Genomic DNA, 1163 nt, shown 5'->3' with positions numbered 1-1163 from the left:
CTTTCTTCATGCTGCAGCCCAACAGTGTATTTCCAGCTTCCACACACTCTGACACACATGGAGCTGAAGGGAAAAATTATTCATTGGTATTAGTTTTGCTCATAGTTTGAATTTTTTTTAATCACACACTGTGAATAACAGCAGTATCCTGCTGATATTACCGTTCTGAGCTTTAATCCATGATGCAGCCTTCATAGACAGAAGCTCCCACTCCTCCTTTGCATCCAACTTAAAACCATGAAGCCAGATCAGAGCCAGAATAGAGGCCCACACCTCATTCTTGACCTAATTTACAAACACACAGAAATGGTTAATTTCAAGATTTGTTTGATATTGGATTTTAGTTTCTTTTAGGTATTTTATGTAATCCTATCACGTTCACATGCTAATAATTACCACTTCGTTATTGATGTATAAAGAATAAAACAGAAATAATACGAAGTGAGATATAAAATTATATGCTTGGTTTTACTATTTTCAGTTTGGTGGGTACTGTTAAATCTAATCTATAGAACTTTGTAGTAATATTGCTGAGTAAGTTTTCAATGTTTAATAAGTGATTACTACAGGCTCAACATTGAATAGGTCTTTGGTTCAATTTCAAAACGGGAAAAAAGTCCCAGGTTCAAATATTGCAATATTGTTCAAATATTGTCATTTCTTTTTTGAGTTTTAATAATCCATTCAAGCATGTGTTGGGTCTTTCTTTGTACTATGCTTTCTTCTTTCCGTGCAAAAACACGGACGGCAGACCAACTGGCCCCCAAGATGTTATCAGATGTGACTGCATGTTTGTTTTTGTTGCATCTTGTTTTTTAACTACTGGGAAATCATAAAACCATTAGATGCAACCGCGATCATGAAGAAAGTCCTGACAATCAATGGGAATATTCATTTTCACTGCTAATAATTTTTTACATCAAATATTTCTTTGAAATTAAATTTTAAAATACTAGTATATTTGAGGGTGACCCACCGATGCTGGCTTCGCCTTTTCCACCTCGTCGCTGGGCTTTTCCAGCACAGCAGCCAGATCTTGATCAAGCAGCCAGTAGCCAGCAGCCTTCTGCAAGGAGATGAGCTGCAGCAGAGGCTCTTTAAGAGGTGGCAGGTCTCGAATTTCTTCTACCTCATCTTCATCTGGAGCTGAAGAGGAAGATTGA

General features: G+C 37.1%; 1 protein-coding gene across 1 annotated transcript in view; it reads right to left on the bottom strand.

The window, feature by feature from the left end:
* Nucleotides 1–4: 4 nt before the first annotated feature.
* Nucleotides 5–1163, bottom strand: part of LOC107094202 (von Willebrand factor A domain-containing protein 5A-like) — a gene marked incomplete at its 3' end in the record, with an annotated part of 10083 nt that continues 8924 nt past the window's right edge. The window contains exons 3-5 of the mRNA XM_015389691.1: nucleotides 977–1140; nucleotides 162–285; nucleotides 5–63 (exon numbers count right to left, since the gene is read on the bottom strand). Of these exons, the coding sequence (XP_015245177.1) occupies nucleotides 5–63; nucleotides 162–285; nucleotides 977–1140 (347 nt within the window). The remainder of the gene's footprint in view (nucleotides 64–161; nucleotides 286–976; nucleotides 1141–1163) is intronic.

Source organism: Cyprinodon variegatus, unplaced genomic scaffold (genome assembly GCF_000732505.1).
Source record: "Cyprinodon variegatus isolate N-32 unplaced genomic scaffold, C_variegatus-1.0 Scaffold470, whole genome shotgun sequence".
Classification (NCBI taxonomy): domain Eukaryota; kingdom Metazoa; phylum Chordata; class Actinopteri; order Cyprinodontiformes; family Cyprinodontidae; genus Cyprinodon; species Cyprinodon variegatus.
The sequence above is the reverse complement of the archived record's forward strand: the minus strand, read 5'-3'. Positions and strand labels throughout refer to the sequence as shown.